The sequence below is a fragment of the Crotalus tigris genome, unplaced genomic scaffold, assembly GCF_016545835.1.
Source record: "Crotalus tigris isolate CLP2741 ecotype Arizona unplaced genomic scaffold, ASM1654583v1 scf7180000017668.6805642782:7212621, whole genome shotgun sequence".
Lineage (NCBI taxonomy): Eukaryota > Metazoa > Chordata > Lepidosauria > Squamata > Viperidae > Crotalus > Crotalus tigris.
In genome coordinates this window covers 2871600-2889381 of record NW_024096554.1, presented here as the reverse complement: position 1 = coordinate 2889381, position 17782 = coordinate 2871600, and the positions used below count along the sequence as shown (strand labels likewise).

At 37.0% G+C, this 17782-nt stretch overlaps 1 protein-coding gene across 10 annotated transcripts in view; it reads left to right on the top strand.

Moving 5' to 3' along the window:
• Positions 1-17782, top strand: part of DAAM2 (dishevelled associated activator of morphogenesis 2) — a 242941-nt gene that overhangs the window by 178841 nt on the left and 46318 nt on the right. For 9 of the 10 annotated variants that reach the window (XM_039337096.1, XM_039337092.1, XM_039337089.1 and 6 more), the window contains 7 exons: positions 2017-2134; positions 6061-6199; positions 6514-6572; positions 6940-7124; positions 9446-9766; positions 14587-14694; positions 16878-16913. In XM_039337096.1, coding sequence (XP_039193030.1) covers positions 2017-2134; positions 6061-6199; positions 6514-6572; positions 6940-7124; positions 9446-9766; positions 14587-14694; positions 16878-16913 — 966 coding nt within the window. The remainder of the gene's footprint in view (positions 1-2016; positions 2135-6060; positions 6200-6513; positions 6573-6939; positions 7125-9445; positions 9767-14586; positions 14695-16877; positions 16914-17782) is intronic. The other variant, XM_039337097.1, reaches the window with a different exon arrangement.

Genomic DNA, 17782 nt, shown 5'->3' with positions numbered 1-17782 from the left:
CAGTTTGTTTAGTCACTGTTCAGAGTTATAATAGCACTGAAAAAAGGGATGTATAACTGTTTTTCACAGTTACAACTGTTGCAGCATTCCCATGACCATGTGATCAAAACTCGGGTGCTTGGCAACTGCTTCATATTTATGACCATTGCAGTATCCCGGGGGTCATGTGATCAACTTTTACAACCTTCTGACAAGCAAAATCAATGAGGAAGCCAGATTCACTTAATAATCACGATACTAACTTAACAACTGCAATAATTCATTTAACAACCGTGGCAAGAAAGGTCATAAAATGGGGCAAAACTCAATGAATGAATGTCTCAATAACATAAATTTTGCGGTCAATTGCACTCGTCAGTTGAGGACCACTTCTATGTTGTGAAGTTCTATTTCTATTTTTGCTCTTAGGCTTTGACCACCTAAGATGGATTTTTGTGGGGTAAAACATGTTTCTACAATGTGGGTGTTTGTATATTTGCTGTTCCAATTTCACACAGCTTTAACTTGATATCGCCAAGTACTATCCATTGATATTTTAAGGGGCTTTAGCTCTGGTGCTGGATTCAGCACCATGAATCTTAGGATTGCAATGGACAGCTCCTCACTCCTCTTTGAAGCTAGCACCTGCTGCAGCCCAGCCCTTTAGTCCTCAATGGAGACCCTTTTTTTTTTTTAATATGAAGCCTAGAAGATCTAAACAAGCACTCAGTATATCAAAGCCACACTGCACTGCACTACACTGAGATTATTCACATGATTGCACTTATTGCTTCTTTTCTACAAAGGCTAGGACATGTTCTAACATTATGAATGTATCCCATAACTACTAGCTCCCATCACTATAGTGTTAATAGACAGACACTGTAGACCTAACCAACATTTGGTATCAGCTGTAAGTCCAGTAAAATGTTGATTTACATCAAAATAGGGATAGGTTTTCAAATAATAGTAATAGAGTAGAATATAAAAGTTACCAAATACTTTATCAGGTAAGGTAAAAAGATAAATATGCTGTATAATGAAAAAGTGTTCTATAATAGGTTTGTGAGCAGAGCAATATGAATGTCACCTATTCTGAGGGTATGAAAAAAAGGAAACATGCTAATAGTATTTTTTTTCAGAAGCCTATCCAATTTTACATATTTCTTATTACAACCACAATAGATTCAATTACTGGTTTGTAACAGTATGTTCTTTTTTAGTATAGATATTTTCCCAATTATTTATCTAGTATTTAATAGCAGAAGTAACATATGCATGCTTAATATTAGTGACTGGAAAAATTTGTTAATCCAGGGAGCATTACTGGAGTATATCGAATCCATTTTGTCCACAACACTAGACACACAACATAACTTTTTCTTTGAAAAATATATTTCAGAAATCATCAAACCACTGGTATTCCAGAAGTAAATTGATATTTCCCTAATTAGCTAGGCCATTCCATTCCCAAACTGATGAATTTTGTGCATCCCTTCTTAATATATGTTAATGGCTTGTTTTAGATTAGGTAACTCTGACCGTAACAAAAATAAAGATAAATTGTGACAGCTTGTAGTAATTACCTAGAATGTAGTAAGATACTTTCTTTTCTTTCTGGTAATAACCTGGTAGATGTGAATGGATCCACCATTAAATAGGCATCCCAGTGTTGAATAGCATTCTAGCTGGTGTGGGTCTTATAACAGCACTCTCTCCAATAACTGAACTGAGTTTAAAAAATGTCACAAATTATTATTTTCTTTTTAAAATGTGCATTTTATTCTCATATGCAGACATGACACGATACAGAAAATGCAAGGCTTAAACAAGAAAGTGGGTTTCAACTTTCAGTATCTTGATGAGCATAGATGGTGACAGGTGTTTTCCACAAACTAATATATTGTCATCTTATTCTGCTCACCTTTTTACACACTGAAATGTATGTGTTGCATGATTGGCTTCTTTGTCTAAAATATGCCTCACAATGATGTTTTATTATAATTTTTATTTGCCTTTCTCTGTATTCTGTTGTAGGTACATATTGACACAAAAAGCGCCTCGCAGATGTTTGAGCTGATCAAGAAGAGGTTGAAGCACACAGATGCTTACCCCTATTTACTGTCTGTACTCCAGCACTGCTTACAAATGCCTTGTGAGTAGATCATTTCTTCTCGCAGTCAAAGGAAAATGCTGGGATATGTAAGAAGAAAGTTAGCTGGTGGAACTAATGATCCATGAGGCTGGTGCCAAAAATGTATCCCCTTTCTAATTTCATAATACAGTATGTTAGATTGTTACCATGTTTTACTACATTACCACTAGCTACTTTAGTCTAGTGGTTAAGGCACTAAGCTAGAAATGAGGAGACCATGAGTTCAAGTCCCACTTTAGCTGTGAAAAACAGCTAGGTGACTTTTGGCTAGTCAGCCCAAACCATCTCATAGGGTTGTTGCTGTGGGGAAAATAGGAAGTGGAAAGTTTGTTGGATGTGTTCGCTGTCTCAAGTTATTTGTAAAAATAAACTTGAGATACAAACAAATAAAATCATTAATGTTTGTACTGTAATGTCACTTCATTGTGGTATTAGAACATTATACTATTACAACAAAGGATGAAGCCATCTTACTAGAACAAAATGGCAAAAAGGTTTTCTTGAGCTAGCAGCTCTCCAGTTCCTTGTAGTAGGAATGTTTTTCAGCTTTCTTTGAATCCTAAAATGAAGCTGATCTGGATAGATTCAAGAGATATTCCCATGTGACAGAGTTTGTCAGAAGCAGCAAAAGCTGAATCAAAAACTGAAGTTTTATTAAATTTCTTTACAGATTTGGATATTGGTTAAGGCGAAAAATAAAGCAGACAGAGTGTCTCCTTTAGTTCTCCCAAGGAAGGTGGGAGAAGAGTTAGAAAGCTATGTGCAGTGGAGAGTTAGATGGGAAGAGAAAGTAGAGGTATATTTTTAGTAAAGTTTCCCATTATAGTGTTTTGGGGAAAGGAAGGTAAATTAATATTTTCTGAAACTATTCTGATATTCACTGCTGTGTATAATTTTCTCTCTCCAAAGCAGGGAGGATAAAGGTTTTGGTAGAATCTGTAAGCCTTGCATTTAAAGAGAGATACATAGCAAGGGGAAAATCTACATTCCTATAGACTATATTCCCATATCTATGGAGATTCTCAGACATCCAGATCATTGTTGTCCCAAAGGCAGCTGAACTTTATTTGTTTTTTCTTGAAGATGTTTTGCTTCTCATCCAAGAAGCTTCTTCAGTTCTGACTAAAGAAGCTTCTTGGATGAGAAGCAAAACATCTTCAAGGAAAATCAAGGGAAGTCCAGTTGCCTTTTGAAAAAACACCTTTTGCGATTCCCATAAACTGCTTAAAATTGTCTTCCAGTTTTTATTATCTTTCCATAAGAACAATCAAAATCTCTACACTTCCTTAGGTGAACTTTGTCTTTTGTTTAACTGTAAAAAAATAATTGGTTTCTTAACATAATGGAACAGTCAGCAGCATTTTCAGATCTGGAAAAATAGGCCAACTTATTAAAATATTGGTGAAGCATACTCCTTCAATCAAATAATTTTATTTTTTAAATTTCTTTTTCCTGATCATATAGGGCAAGATACATGGCATCTCATTGTTGCCAAAGCAATCTTAGCAGCTGCTTTGGCATGCATCTTTGATAGAAAGACACTTAGTCTTACACACTTAATCATAATCAAAGGTCTATAATAAATCAATACGTCTTCTTTTTAGTGTGCAGTAGTTGTGCTTGGTGATGTAATATGATTCTCCATTCTCAGGTTCTCTGAGTAGAACCACAATCTCTTATTCAGAGGTCCAGAAGAAAATAGTTCAGATACAAATTAATTTAGTGGCTACAAAGTAGATCCTAATGCCATCCAATTGTATCTAAGACAGGAAAAGAAGATATGACCTGTTATTCTTTATCAAAGTTGAAAATTGATTCATTAGACAATTTGGATCTTCTGGGAAGCTGATTGCTCATCTATGCTGACCATGCAGTATGAATTATTTCTCAGACTCAACCATTTCCATACAACTAAAAGGAAGGTAGAGATACATTAGCTGACTACAGAGTTTTTTGCCTGTGGACAGCTGGCTTTCCCAGAGCACGTGTTCCTGTTCCCACTTCAGATCCCCCAAACATGAAGCAGCCATTTCTTGTTTAACAAGCAATAAAAAGAGAAAAGTTGGATGAAGTCCATCTGGAAACAAAGTTCATCTTGATTAAATCATTACATTTTTTTTTCTTTTTAAAGGAACAAGAAAGAACGTTAGTGTTAAGGGTCGGAGATATGCAGGTTCCACTTTTAATTAACACAGAATCTTGATGAAAAACAAAGCACTGGCCAGATGAACACTCTTGTAATACTATGGGAAATTCACAGAAAATACTTCATTCCCATCTTATTTCATGGGAACTGATAACTAAAAAGTTCTCAAGCCCTAATTGGAAAAGCAAATTAGCGATTTCTCTAAAGTGTATTGTACAAATTTGGGAATATTAAATTATGCAATAATCTAGCAACAACTAGATAAAATTTGTTTTCATTTGGAGTTAGCCATTCAAATTTAATTGAAGGTGCTAAGAGCAAATGTACAATTACTGATCTTTTGCAGCTCCCTTTAAAGTTTGGGCTTAACACATTCAACACATCAATGCAGCGTGGAGCTGTTCATACTGGGTCTCCTAGCTCCACTTTTCTGCCTCATGTTTGTATGTCTGAAGCTGAACAGTTATATATATATATAGGTAGTCGTCAACTTGCAACTAGAATTGAGCCCAAAATTTGTGTTGCTAAGTGAATCTTGCCCCATGTTGTGGGCTTTCTTGCCACAGTTGTTAAGTGAATCACAGCAGTTGTTAAAGTAACATGGTTATTAAGTGAATCTGGCATCCCCATTGACTTTGCTTGTCAAAGATCACAAGAGGTGATATACATGACCCCAGGATCTTGTAATAGTCATAAATATGAGTTAGTTGCCAAGCATCTGAATTTTGACCATAGAGAAGCTGCAACATGAAAAACGATTATAATAGCATTTTTTCAGTGCTGTTGTAACTTTGTACAGTCACTAAACAACCTGTTGTAAATAACATTATTGGCAAGCAGAGGTTGCATATATAACAGCAACTCTGTGGTTTAGTTAACAAAGTTGGGCAAGAACCAAAGTGTCAGACTTAACAAAACTGTTCCCCAAAATTATTTGTGGTGTGTGTGTGTGTGTGTGTGTGTGTGTGTGTGTGTGTGTGTGTGTGTGTGTAAGAGACAGGGAGGGAGAGAGGGAGGGAGGGGAAAATATGCTAGCCTTGTCAGAGTTCATGTGAAGGTAGTTTCGATGGATATAAAAAAAATGCTTTAAGTGAAAAATAGTAACTTGAAGGAGTTTTTTAAATCTTATTTGGTCATTGAGGGACTATTTCAAATATTCAAGCCTATGACCCATAATCCTCAGGTCAAGAACTAAAGTGTGCAATAGTTTATTTTTAATTTTAAAAAGGACTTACATAAGAGGGAATAGTTAGCAGTCTCTGTTTTTCATTTTAGAGATTCTTCCTCTCCCTTTTTTCAAGTTTTCAATTAAATTTAATTGGGTAAGTAAAAACCCATTTTCCCTAAGGTGGAACTTATTGGCCACATAGATACTCGTCCTTTGAGATTACTTAAATATTTTTCTATAAAATTTCCTTTGGAAGTCATAAAAAAGCACAGCAGGTAGACAATAGGAATTCATTTATTTGTAAGTATTATTCATTTTTTATTTCACATTTTTTGGGGGGAAATCAAATTTTCTTATCATTTTGAGTTCACAATCAAGTGAGAACTAATCCTAAGCAAAGGAAAACTGAAGTAAGTTTGTAAACACAGCCACAGTTTCACTTAGCAACCACTTTATTCAACAACTGAGTTGCTGGTCCCAATTGAGGTCACTAAGTGAGAATTACTTGTAAATATATTTTTCACATGTGCTCATTTATAATATTCAAAGGAATTGATTTCAGGGTCTTGTGATTAGATCTCTAAGTTTCCTTACTGGTGTTTGTGATTGCAGATAAAAGAAATGGGGGAACATTTCACCAATGGCAACTTTTAGACAGGATACTGCAGCAAATTGTTCTTCAGGATGAACGAGGCAATGATCCAGATGTATCTACTTTGGAAAACTTCAATGTCAAGAACATCATTAAGATGTAAGAAACATGAAAACTGGAACTGGATTTTATTCATGCAAGATGAGGGCCCCTTCATATATAATGTTTCATCTATGTAGAGATAAGATTAGTCAAAACAATGTCTACTTTTTGCCCAGTAAAATTTGCATTAAACTATACTATAACATTTCGCAGCAGAAAGTTAACATTATCTAAAAGGCTAACAGCAATAATCTTCTTAGAAAATGAGCTTATTATGCTGTTAGTTCCTAATATGTTCCTATTCTTCTCTGAATATTTCTATTTAATTTTTTGTAATGGGCTTTAAATGATCTTGTTTTATCTTCATTCAGGTTGGTAAATGAAAATGAAGTGAAACAATGGCGAGATCAAGCAGAGAAATTCCGGAAAGGTATGTGGTCATTTCAGAATTGAAAAAAATGGAATTTAGTCATGTAACTTCACGTAATCTAGCAAAGAACAAAGCTCAGGTCATTGAGAGACTATGTATTCTTTTTTTCCAGTTTACAGATGGTGAAGGGCAGCTGATAATGTCCTTTAACATTAGTCTGATCTACCTGTTTTGAATACCACTCTCATTAAAAAAAAACCCTTCTGATTTTCAGTCTAAAGTTTTTTTTATACAACTATAGTAATCTGCATCAATATTTTAATGAAACTATTTTCTCCACTTGTCACTTTATAGGTTAGGTTTTCTGAATTTATTTCATATTCTGGTTTGGCTTGTGTTCATTTAGTTTTCCCTCTACTGTTTGTAGAACATGTTGAGTTGATGAGCAGGCTAGAAAAGAAAGAAAGAGAATGTGACATAAAAACCCAAGAGAAAGATGAAATGATGAAGACACTGAATAAAATGAAGGACAAGCTGCAAAGAGAATCCCTGGAGCTTCGCCAGACTCGGGATCAGATGAGTGACCTTGTTGTTCAGCTGAATGAATTTTCGGTAGGATGTGGGCCCTTTTTCTCTTTCCCTAATCCTTAAACAGAAATATAGGGCTTGATGTTTTCTGTGGAGAAGGCAGCATGTATGGAATCAATACTTATATTGCCAGTGTTTTTCATTCATTCTTTGTCACTGCTTCCAGTTTATTTCATTCAATGTGAGTGCATGATGGTATATCATGTTTTAATTAGTAGAAAGTGTCTATAACATATTCAGTCTATTGGCAGAAAGATACCATGTTTTCCCAAAAGAATACTTGTAATATAAGCCCCACTCCAAAAATAAGCCCCAGTTAAGATCATCAGCTAGATGGACGTAATGCAACTTTTGGAGCAAAAATTAATATAAGACCCAGTCTTATTTTTGGGGAAACATAGTAACTGTACTATTATAGCATCAAGGAAAGACAAAAGTAGCTATACTGGAATACATTGAAATTCATTTTTGGCAGTCATGTTTTCACAGGACACAATATTATATTATATTTTAGCTATTTTTAATTTTTTCTGCCTTTTCTGCTCTGGCTACAACCAGCTCTGGATGGCTCATAAAATAAGGAACAATGTAAAAAGGAAATACAAAAATTAGCTCAAAAAGAATATTAAAATGGTTACAAAATTGTATTCCGGACATCTCAAACAGGGAGTTAAACAGGTTTTCAGAATGTCATCAGGGTGGGAGTCATCCAGATCTAAGGGGGGAACCTTATTTCAGAAGGCAAGGACCATTACAGAGCAATCTGGGTCTTGAAGGGACCTGGAATGTGTCCACTCTACCAGATTGTACTACAAGCTGAAACCATGGGTAATAGGCAGTTGCTTAAATAAATGGATCCTATGCCATTTGGGCTTTACAGGTGATAGCCAGCACCTTCAATTGTACCAGCAGCACACTAGCAAGCCAGTGTGGTTCATGAAGCAGAGGTGTCACATAGATATCTAATTATGTCACTGTTCATGATACTGCATTTTGGAATGGTTGGAACTTCTGAGTGTTTTTAAGGGAAATCCCATATAGAGTTAATTACAGTCCTGAATACCTGCCCAGTCCAAGAATGGGCACAACTGGCATGCCAGATGGAGCTGTCCAAAAGCCCTCTGAGAAACAATTCTACCTGCCGCCTGAAAATTAGATATTATCACCATACTGATGATGCCTGACCCAAAACCAATGGATGACCTCACTCAGTGATTTAATGTTGATGTTAAAAGGGAAGAGAGTGTTATGTCCTGTGACACCCCTAAAGGAGGGGTCAAAAAAGCAGCCTTTCCCCCAACACTTATTAATCTGTGAAGGAAGGAAGAGAACCAGCATAATACAGTCCTCCCAATTCCCAGATACCAGTGTTAGTCCAGATGGATACTGTCAGAGGTATCACTGTCCCAACCCAATCACTGTCTCTGCACTGAATCTTAGCCTGAACCCCAAATAGAATAGGTCTAAATAATCCAATCCTTCCAACATCTTTTGTAACTTCCACCTTATCACACCCTATCCTAAAAAGAAGGTTAGGGACAGAATAGTTATCTAAAATAGTTGGGTCCAGAAAGAGCCTGTAGAGGAGGGGGTGGACCATAGCTTGATTTAAGACTGCCGACACCACTATATGAACTCAAAACTACATGTCACTTTTCTGGACACCTTAATGAACCATTAAGGATCTGGCTGCAGTAAACAAGTGGCTCTACTAACAATGCAGAGAATCCTGTCCACTTCTGCAAGTATCCCTGATTCAAATTCATCACAGATCATGCCACCAAACTGTGCTCCTGGCACCTTAGCTGGATCTGCTCAGATAGAATCCAACTCAGTGTGGATCAGAGCAGCTTTGTCCTTAGGAGCCATGGTGGTGCAGTGGTTAGAATGCAGTACTGCAGGCTAATTCTGCTGACTGCTGGCTGCCAGCAGTTCAGCAGTTCGATCCTGACCAGCTCAAGGTTGACTCATCCTTCCATCCTTCCAAGGTTGGTAAAATGGGGACCCAGATTGTTGGGGGCACTATGCTGACTCTATAAACTGCTTAGAGAAGACTGTAAAGCATTGTCAACTGGTATATAAATCTAAGTGCCATTGCTAATTAGCCAAAATATTCCTCATAGAGGCCTTGCAGATTACCCAGGTTTCCATACCTACCTGGTAGTGACAGGATGACCCTTAAAAGGGACATTTTTAAAATATTGATATTTTGTCACCCTTACCACCATGAAGTAATCACTAATATGACTCTTACAATGTTTGATGAGGCATATTATATTTTTGGAAATAGAATAAAAACTAGCATGATTTTACTGATTGCTCCCAAATATTACTTTTTTTTCCAGCAAGGGAATAGTACATTCCCAATTCCTCCTCAATTACCATCTGGTGGACCATTTTCTTTGTCCTCTTCTCTACGATCATCAGAGATTTTGCCACCGCCACCACCACCTCTTCCTTTCTCCAGCTGTCCTCCCCCTCCAGCTCCACCACCACCTCCAAGTGGACCTCCACCCCCACCTGGAGCACCTCCATTCTTCAATATCAGTATGCCTCCAGTTTCTTCCACCACCACGTTTAGCAACAGTGAGATTAGCCTAAAGAAAAAAGCAATCCCACAGCCATCTCATCCACTGAAATCCTTCAACTGGGCCAAATTGACTGAGGTAAGGTTCAAAACCATATATATATATGCAGGTCTTGGTGTATTCGGGTCTTTTGCTGTGTAAGATTGAGAGTATCTTGGCGACGTTTTGACGAGGTCCCACTCATCATCTTCAGGCTGGGGTCTTCGGCTTCATGCTTGTGCGAGCAGAGTGTGATCGGAGCTGCCATCTCTCTATATATATTGGTGTGGGGGGGTGGAGTGCTGGCTTAGTTGCTGTAGGTTGGCTTTGTAGGAATTATTGTTTGTGGATTGTTTAGCTGTTTCATAACATCCTGAGTAGTTCAGGTGCTGGTTGTGTGCCCATTAGTCTTTTGTGTTGTAATGGGTAATGGGGTTGTGTGATGACATCCTGAGATCTAGTGTAGTGATATCCTGAGTTCTGTGTTGCACCCCATACGAGACAGAAGCCAAGATGCGGATTATGCAGAAGACACCTCAGAGAAGTCCAAAGCATGGTGACAGGGTGTAAGAATTCAGGCAGAAACATTATATGCCAAGCAGCACAACCAAGTAGCTGGCATTGTGTACAGGAACATCTGCAAAGTGTATGGGCTAGCCGCTAGACTCTTTCCAAGTCCAAATGGAGAGATTATGGAGAATAACAGGGCTAAGATACTGTGGGACTTCCAGAACCAGATGGACAGGCAAGTACTGGTGGCGATAAATTAGCAGTGCCAAGTGACAGCAACATCAGGAAGAAGGAGTATGGAGGAGTTCCAGGGTCTGAAGGAGGAACTAGAAAGGATGTGGAAAGTAAAGGCCAAAGTGGTCCCAGTGGTGATAGGAGCACTCGGGACTGTGACTCCTATGCTGGGAGAGAGGCTCCAACAGAACCCAGGAACAACATCAGAGTAGAAACTGGACAGAGCTAAGCTACTATGCAGAACCCTCCCAAAATTCTGATAGAGGACCGATAAGGGCGAGAAGAAAATTTTTATACACACAGACACACACATCATCTTAAGTTAATTTTTTGAAGTGGGAAGAATTTTGTAATTAAATTTCATTACAAAACTGAGTTTTCAAACTCACCACAAAACTTCTAATACTGCAATTTTGTAATTTAAACATTTTAGCAGAGAGGAAACACACTGACATTTCAAAATACATTCTTCAGTCAACCCTATTTAAGTGTTCCTTCCTCTTCCATGTCAAACTCTAGCAAAAAAACATTCTTTCCACATTGCATGTAGAAGTGTTAACATTTAAAATTTATCCAAACACATGCAAATGCTGTGGTATTTATATATGCCCACGGTCTGCTGGAGTTCTTGTGCAGCATATTTTCAACCAAACCTCTTTGGAAGGAAGCTTTTAACTTTTCAATTTCCACTAAAATGGATGGAGTGTGTATGTTGGGGGTAGATTGGTGATAGCGAAAAGCATGCGGAAAAGTTTGAGCCAGCCCTGGGGCTAGAACATTTACAGAGGCTAAATGACATGCAGTTCTCTGAACAACTCGTTCATTGCATAACCATGAAGGAGCATAATCTCTCTCTTCTAGTTACAAATCAGTCTAGCTCTTCCTTCTAGAGGAGTATCCAGCCTACCTTTTGTGTAGCACACTTGTTTTGGTTCAACTCCCACCTTCTAATTTCCATCACCCCTATTACTCTTTGGTCATTAAAAAATGCAGATGGAATACTATCTGTGTTGAATTTGGGTAGCTGCCTAGAAATCCATGCTCTTTTTAAGACTCCCAAGTCACTCGGGACTCAGCTCAGGCATGTGGAATAAGTGTCTCGGGACCTTTGGAATGCCACAAGAATGTGCCTTCTCCTCGCTTGCTCTCTTTTTTTCAAATATGATGAAGTGAAATATTTGCTGCTCCTCCTGTTCTTGTCTTTCAAAGCCACGTGGGGCTAAGGGAGTAAGTTTTATTTTCAGAAATTGGTACTTCGGGTGAGAAAAAAAGACAGTTATATGCACATACACAAACACTGAACAACCAGAGACACATATGTTTCTTTTTAGTTTACAGGATCAAAGGCTTATCCTTCCTTCTTTTTCACAGGGGAGACAGCTGTACTTATCAATAAGGGTTAGAGAATGAATAAAAATGGAGCTTTGGGGCATGGAGGAATAGTTTGATTTTGGGTAGGAGTGATTTGATTGAGTTTGCCATAATTTACATGTATATAGTAGCTACCAAAACTAGGGTGGGACTTCAGTAATAGTATTTAATATTTAGGAAATTTAGTATTTAGGTTATTTTTCATATGGCTTATACTGAGTGGAACATCATGAGTAGATATATCAGTGCATTGCAGGTGCCTCCCAGTTGGCAAAATTATGTTGGCTTGCAAGATAGTATCTAGATTGGAAATCCTTGTTTATTGTATATGAAATAATAGGTGGATTACCAGGATTTATCAAAACTAGAATATTTGATTATGTAAAATTGTTATAATATTTATGCATATACAGAGTTAACATAGGAACAGGAAGCTGAGGTTCTACTTTATTTGTAAACTTTCTTTTTGTGGAAGGTAATTGATAAGCTTTCAGTCATAGGATTCCTCACACTATAAACTGGTACCACAAAATTTATAGTACAGCATTTTTTTTACAAGAACATTGAAGGTTTATCGACTTTTTTCCAGGTTTGTACACATTTCAATGGCTCTATAAATGAAGGAAGGAAGGAATAATTCAGACACATACGTAGTTCTCAAGTTACAACCACACATTCTGTGATTGTTGAAAGTTGTGAAGTTTTGACTGCTACAATGTCTCTGTGCTTATGTAATCACATTACAAGTATTTGGTGTCTGGCTTACAATTTTGCTGTCACAGCAAGCTGCAGTCATGTTCTTGTGATTTCCATCATTGTGTGAGTGACACAGTCACATGACTTCATACTTTACAACTGCATCATTTAGCAATGGAGATTCTGTTTCCAATTGCTTTTGTAACCCAAGGGCTGCATACATAAGTATATACAGATATATATGCTCATGGAATCACACATTCTAAATTTGTCTATGTTCTTTCCTTATCTCACAATTTATATTCTATAAGTACAATAGCTATGCCTATTTCTTGTATGTTTCTTATATCAATGTCTATCATTGTATTTCCTTCCTCTCCTACACCTAATGTAGGGAGCTAATGATCTTAGCTTAGTTTATTCCCATCCTTTGCTTTTCTCCCACTTACGATGTGGGAGAGCCTGATTTCTGGCTATCTTTTAGCCATCCAAGATTTGGTTGATGGTTGGCATTTTTCAGGGTTTTGAGCCAGGCATCTGTTGCCTTTGGCCTGAATTGCTGCTGAGATTTTGGCATCTCTCTGTTTCTGACTAAGAAGGGGAAAGTTTGCTATCACTGCTGTGAACTATTGTCACAATTACAGAGGTTGGCATGGCTGCCTGGTTCTGCAGCTGCTTTCACCTTTGGCCCTGTTGCCGCTCACAATTTCTTGCTATTCATGCTTCTGAAACGTATCCCATTTCTTTGGCCCCTTCAGTCAGCCTTTGCAGATAACTTCAGGCCTCCAGCTAGTTTTGTCCTGAGCTTCTCCTGTTTGCTCAGCTCATTCTACAACTCCTACTTGTAATAATCCTCTCACTCCCTCTCTAACACATGTGAACATCTCTTCCTGATACATCCACAAACCTGCTTTTGTTGTTGTTGCTGGAGATATGGTGTGGCCAATTCATCTGTAAGTTCCAGAGACAAAAAATGGAAAAATAGTAATGTGCTTGGACAGACTGTAGCAAAACTCTTATACCACAGTCTAAGTAGAAAAAAATGATATCAGAACAAATTTGGGGAACAAATAGAAGAATTGAAAAAAGGGAATACAACCAGTGTGTCTTAATAGGAAAGTGGATTTCTGGAGGTTTAATTTTTGATAATTGCTGTTTTCATGTGATAAATTTAGTCAGCTTTATGGAACTTCATTGGGCTTCATTTTAGGCAGTCAATTCTGGATTATATTTTTGATTGTAGTCATCTCTATCAGTGTCTTCCCATGAGGCTCATAAAGATGTGCAGAATAAAATGTGTCCCAGGGTCATTTTCCATATTCTGGTTTCATGTCTCATACAAAATTATAAACTAGACAGACCAGAACACTCTAACAGCTCTGAGTGGATTTAATAGAGACAAAGCAGAAAACTTTGCAGTTCTCAATGGAAACTTGCTTTGTAATATGAGCCATTTTTAAAAGCCAAAAAAGTGACTTCAGGAGAGTCCAAAGACATGGCTGTTTTGCTTTTGTCTTTATTTTTTGGGCTGGATTTTCTCCAAAACTTGTGTCTTCTTTTAATCATGTTCTGTCCATTGAATTCTTTCTGACCCCTTTTAGCTTCTCAGAATAATGCATTTTTCTCTTGTTTCTTTAATAAGGCTGAGTGGGAGATAGAAGCTGTTCTTAATTATTTTAATAATGAAGTGCTAATGCACTTTACTATGTGAGTGCCTTTTGTGAGCTTCAGTTGAGAAGGTAGGAGTGTTCTACTTTTAGCCAATCTGGACTTCAAGATACCACATGCTGGGCAGCCTTCCCCCTACTCCTTCTCCTCCTCCTCCTCCTCCAAAATCAGAAATTTCTGATTTTTTTTTGCATAAAAAGTGTTTTTAGAGTAAAATCTATGTTACCCATCTATGATATATTTAATAGTGTTAGACGAATGAATTGCAATCAGCTATGAAAAGAAAAATGAGGGAAGCGATTCTCTAAGTATTACTTTTAATAGCATTTCGCCTTTGTGTGTATTTGGAGGTTGAAGATGGAACAATGATAGCTATGTGAAAATTATTATTCACTAGAATTAGGACTAACCATAGCTATATACATCTCTTTGAATTTTAGGAAAAGATACATGGTACCATCTGGCATGAAATTGATGACATACAAGCTTTCAAGATGTTGGATTTGGAAGATTTTGAAAAAATGTTTTCAGCCTATCAAAGACATCAGGTAAGACATTCAATGCTATTTCCCTCAGTTCAGGTTCTGAAGTCTTTATGTTCCTCTATAAAAATGGTTTCAATATTTGGTGCACCAACAGAAAAAAAGCAGTAGGAAATGTCTTTTCATGGATATAGTATTTTCAGGATAAACAGATTGGGTCCAGGTTTGAGTATGCCAGGTAAATAGTCTTCTGGATGGCTCCTTCTTTTATTGGTGGACTCTTAACTTACCTGGTGTTGATGACTGGAAATGATGTGCCATAGTGCGAGGCTCTGTTTCCTGCAAGATCATCATATAGCATCATTCTGAAACACTGAGAGACATCAAATGGTGGCTTGACAAGATACCTTGTACTGATGAGAATGTTGGATAGTAAGTAGACAAGTTTAACATAGTCTCAGCAAGTACTTACATTTTGTTTGCCATAATGTCTGCCTTTAGTGGAAAAATACAATACTTGGCTTTGCCAATCTGATTTGTGGTTGCAGTTGTTACAGTATATGATGGGTAATGGTGTTTAGTGTGGTTTGGCTTGGTTTGGTTTGGTTTGGCTTGGCTTGGCTTGATTTGGTCTGGCCTGGTCTAGTCTAGTCTAGTAATTCAAATTTATTAGCCACCCAATTTGAATGGAATGTTTTTAGTCTTTTTTCACTTGTTTTATTAATGATGTTAATTCCATTTCCCCCCTCATTTTGTAATATAGTTTCTTCTTAGCTAATAAATCTTGTGTAATAAATTTAGTTCAGCTTTGTACTTGGCTTACTTCATTGTCTTTTCTTTCAAATAATAGATTATAATGGATATTTTAATGCTAACAGTAGTGACATACTTTTAATAGCAGCTGTGCAGGTTTTTTTCCTCCTTTTCTTGGAAAGCAGATCACCCTCATGCTGTCTTTCTGTCACAAATGAGACTCAACTGGATGGATCAGTGGGACTTTAACTTTCCCTCCCCTTCTTTTCCAAATTCTTTCTTAGCTATTAAATTATATTTTGAAAACAAGGTTTCTCCCAGTTGTCTGCTGTACAGATGATAGTCCAAAGCTGTGATGGAAGTTCAGCTTTTCTTCTCCAATAATATAAAACAATGATGCCACACTGTAGAGAACTATTGAAAGACTTTAATAAATTAGTTCAAAAACCTGACCTGACTCCAACATCTTTCAATTTCTCTTTGGAAATTTCAGGACTCCTAAAAGTTTCAGATTCATTTTTATTGCCAAAAAGCACATGAAAATGAGTTGACCACTTCTGAATCAACATGTAAAGTCTGGTTCCCTTTCAGCGACAAATGACCTCTTAGCACTTCTTATCAATAACAAAACTAACCAAATTTCGGACAGGCTAAAGCTTTACATCAAACTGAGATTATGTTCCTGATATGTTCCCATTTGATTAACCAAAGTTTAGAGATTTAGATAGTTAATTGAAGACTTCCTGTCTTGCTATAAAAAGTGGAATTGGACTGGATCATAATTCTGCAAGTTTAAGATATGATCAAAATGAGGTTTGCTTGTCTAAACAGACCAGTTCTATTCTGGTCATTCACCGGCTTTAAACTTCAGCCAAATGAAGCTAAACTCAGCAAATCCCAGAGACATTTGGGGGGGGGGGTGTTGCATGCATGAGCATGAATGAGACATTTCTTTTTCTTGCTGCAGTTAATATGATATTGTATTTGGTCCCCCAGCTTCTTTTCCTGTAAATGACTTCTTTTTTCTTAGAGAAGACAAAGGATCTGTTCTTCACTCCATACAAAAGTATTTGCTGTTTGTTATATACTGAGAAGGCAATGTTAAACAGGAATAAAATTTTATTCCAAGGTCTCTCACGGATTATTTTATGATGTTCAAAAGGCCAGTTTATTATTTTATAACATGACTAACATAATTGCAAAAAAGAAAGTAGTGAGAAACCCTATTATTGCCTATAAAATCCTGTTAACGATCGTATTTAGAATCTCTATGGAAAAGGGGCAAATTCAGTAATATTTCCTACTTTTTGTGACTACGGAAGGGAGAACAAACTGCAAGGCATTTCTTCTTTGATTATTTTAATAGTGTCAAGTTAACCAGCGCTTCATTAGAAGACCAAATATTATTGCTTTGATAAACTCTGTTACCTTTTTATTGCTGTTGCTAACTGTTGGCATGTTTCCTTCTCTGTTATCTTCAACTGTTGCCTGAGTAGGACCTGTTAACTAATCCTTCTTCCTCATGTAAGCCGGTGAGTATTACTACCTGTCCCCTTTCTGACTTTGCAGATTTCTTTTCCAGTGTTGAGATCACGAGATCCAACTGTAACTTCATAACCCACTTTGTTTGTTGCATGAGTAAACCTTATTTTTCATCTGCATATGTATAGGTGTTTCTGTCTTGCATGAATTTTGAGAGACAGAAATCAAAATTCAGTCTGCTTTTGTGTATCCAAACCTACGTGAACAAGTGAGCGATATTGGAAATGGCTGCTCTTCCTTTTGTTTACAAAAGACAGAAAAATAGGCGTAACTCACCTCTTGCTAATAATCCTATTACTTTTATTTACTAAAGAAAGGATCCTGACTTTCAGTTGTTCATGTGAACATCTTTTGAATTGAGTTATGTCATGATGTCCCAGTGAATACAAGAGGGAGGTGACTTTAATGATTCTTCATTTTTCAGCTTTTCCACTCTTGGAATATCTGCTCCACTAAACTGAGGATCTTCTGGAACAATGTGGGATTTTAGGAATTTTGTTTGCATTTTTATTTATTTACTAGGTTCCATATACTACTCCATTCCAATACAACACTGAGTTTTTTAGATTCCTTCTTACAATGAAAAGATTGCAAGAGTAAATCTCAAACATAGTCCAGCATGATTGATACCAGATTCTTTCTTAGCATCCTAATATTTATAGGGATTTTTTTAAAAAAAACAAAAAAACAAAAACCTCAAGCAATAAAGAAGAACTGAGAAAGAAGGGAAGGAAGGAAGGAAGGAAGGAAGGAAGGAAGGAAGGAAGGAAGGAAAGAAAGAAAGAAAGAAAGAAAGAAAGAAAGAAAGAAAGAAAGGGAGAATCCTAAATCTGTAACCTAGATTGGGAAATTGAAAAAT